The sequence below is a fragment of the Onychostoma macrolepis genome, chromosome 19, assembly GCF_012432095.1.
Source record: "Onychostoma macrolepis isolate SWU-2019 chromosome 19, ASM1243209v1, whole genome shotgun sequence".
NCBI lineage: Eukaryota > Metazoa > Chordata > Actinopteri > Cypriniformes > Cyprinidae > Onychostoma > Onychostoma macrolepis.
In genome coordinates, this window is record NC_081173.1 from 33,268,281 (window position 1) to 33,270,780 (window position 2,500).

The following is a 2,500-nucleotide window of genomic DNA, read 5'->3' on the forward strand; positions in this document are numbered from 1 at the left end:
TCATAACCGTTCACATATCGCTTATATTTATCACTAATAAAGTCTCTGGGCAAACATGTTTGATCTGTCTGTTATAATACAGCATTTATGATGCCCAATATTGTGTGTTTGAATGGGTTTTGTTGTGATTCGCGCGCGCAGCTCACACTCGTTGTTTTGTTATTATTATCATCATAATCATCATCATTATATTTATTTATTTGTTACTATAAATGTTTTCTTTACAAATAGCCATTTTCTCGGCTCATGGGCTGTAATGATGTTTAATATCTGTGTACTAAATTATATGCTCGTTGCATTTCAGAAACCAAAGTTATCAGATTTATCATCAGATATTGCGATATAAAGCTGGTTTTTGTTTGTTTTGGCATGTCTCTGCAATAACAAAAGCTGATCCATGATCAGAAACTCCAGGACTGTTTACTTGTCCTGAAGACTTTAGTTTAACTGAGGCTTTAAAGGAATATTCTGGACAGTATTGTGGCATAATGAAGATGAGCAGAAATTAATTTCCAGAAAAGAAACGGGCAATGAATGGAGCAAAACAATCAATAAGTGTTAGTTTCAGTTTCATTTCTGTGTAAATTTATATACAATTTTACAGTTTTAGTCACAATGAAAACACAATGCCCTAAATACTTATTTAAAATAATAAAAATATGCAATATTTTTCAACTCATTTGTAATATTATACCATGCATCTCTTCTATAAGTATGACAAACATTTTAACAGAAGGTGCTTTCTTACAGCGAGCTTCACGTGTCTGCTTTATTATCAGCATAATTAATTTGTCTGTTTCTGTCGAGGACGAGCCGAGATGCTGTTTGTGTTCCTCCGCACTATACCTGCTGCTAATGCTGTGGAACGAGTTTAACTTGTGCTCAGAATATTGCTTTAAACATTCGGCGCTCAGTGTTTCATCTGTGTTTGTCTCCTTTAAAGGGACACTTCAAAAATGATCATTTGCTGTGCGTTTACTCTCCTGAAGCGTCCGAGACGAGTGCAGCTCTTCAGCAGAGCAGTGAAGAAGAGTTAAGATGAAGTCAGTGGATGCTGGCACTTTGAGAGCCAAAAACCGTATCAAGCAGTACAAAATGCACCCCCGTGGTTCCTGATGATATATTGAGGTCTTGTGAAGACAAACGATCGGTCTGTGCAAGAAACCGAACATTATTTACAACATTATTACTGTAATCCAGAGCCTAATGATGTGAAATGTGACGTTTTACATGTCTAAAGCATATAAAGTGAATAAACTAGTCTTCATCAGCTCAGCTTTTTACATAAACCATGAGAACCCAGGCTAAAAAAAAAGGTACACTTTCATAATGTACTTAAAATACTTGACGCACTAACTTTGTACTCGTGCTGTGCAAGTAATCGAATGCGATTCGTCTGCGACTTTGAACTCTATTGCGTAGCTTGTCAGCGAACTACGGCTCTGTGAATATAAAGCACTTGAAGGAGATTTACTACTAATCACAGAACCGGCGTTACTGACGCTCATCGCATCACAGCCCTGCTTGTACTTAATATACTAAAAATGATTCTTTAGGACTTCTTAAGATCACCTAAGTGTACTCCGCTGTGCTATTTTGGGACACTGAATATGAACTAAATGCGCTTTTAACATACTATCTCTGTATTTAGTCACAACTTGAGTGTACTAGTGTATGAAAGAGGGGTTCAAGTGGTGACTAAATACATTTTTAAATACAGAGATGGCATGTTAAAAGCGCGTTTTAGTTCATAATCCTGGAACACAGTTGAGTACACTTAGTTGATCTTGAGTTTATCTGATGTCTGAGGCTCTGGATTACAGTAATATTGTAAATAATGTTCAGTTTCTTGCACACACCCATTGTTTCGCTTCACAAGACCTCGATAGATCGCCAGGAGCCACGGGGATTCATTCTGTGTTGCCTGCTATGCTTTTCTTGACGTTAGCATTGGCTTTCATTTAATGAGTCGAGCACGGGTTCAGCTAAACATCATCTTAACTGTTCTGCTGAAGATCAAACCTCTCCTCGTCTTGGAAGGCCTGAGCGAGAGTAAACGAGTTGAGATGGCGGTAAGTATGTCCGCGGTTGGTTTGGAAAGCCAGCGCTTTGAGAGAGTAAGATGTTATTTCCGGTGTTCAGGCCAGAGGATCTGCGCCGAGAGTTCGGCCGATACGGGCCCGTCGCTGACGTCTACATCCCCCTAGACTTCTATTCACGCCGGCCCCGAGGATTTGCGTACATTCAATATCCTTTGACTGCAAGTGTTAACCCTTATCTCTCTGTTGTAGCGGCGCCCCCTGGTGGAGCCCGGCACAAAGACACAGTTAAAGAGCCGTGTAGAGTAGGACTAAAAGCCAAGCCGCCGCAAGAAAGACAGAAAGAGATGGCTGCTAACAGAGAGGCAGAGTGTGAAACGAAAGCAATGTAAAGCTCCAAGAGACAAAGAGGCATTATGGGGCCGAGACGAGCAGCGGCGGTGTTTTAAAGAGCGTAAAGA

The 2,500-nt window shown here is 40.1% G+C and overlaps 1 protein-coding gene across 2 annotated transcripts in view; it reads left to right on the plus strand.

Annotated features, from left to right (window-relative positions):
* The window catches only part of srsf10b (serine and arginine rich splicing factor 10b), a 10,990-nt gene that overhangs the window by 251 nt on the left and 8,239 nt on the right, over positions 1–2,500 (plus strand). For both annotated transcript variants that reach the window (XM_058754048.1, XM_058754049.1), the window contains exon 2: positions 2,143–2,247. In XM_058754048.1, coding sequence (XP_058610031.1) covers positions 2,143–2,247 — 105 coding nt within the window. The remainder of the gene's footprint in view (positions 1–2,142; positions 2,248–2,500) is intronic.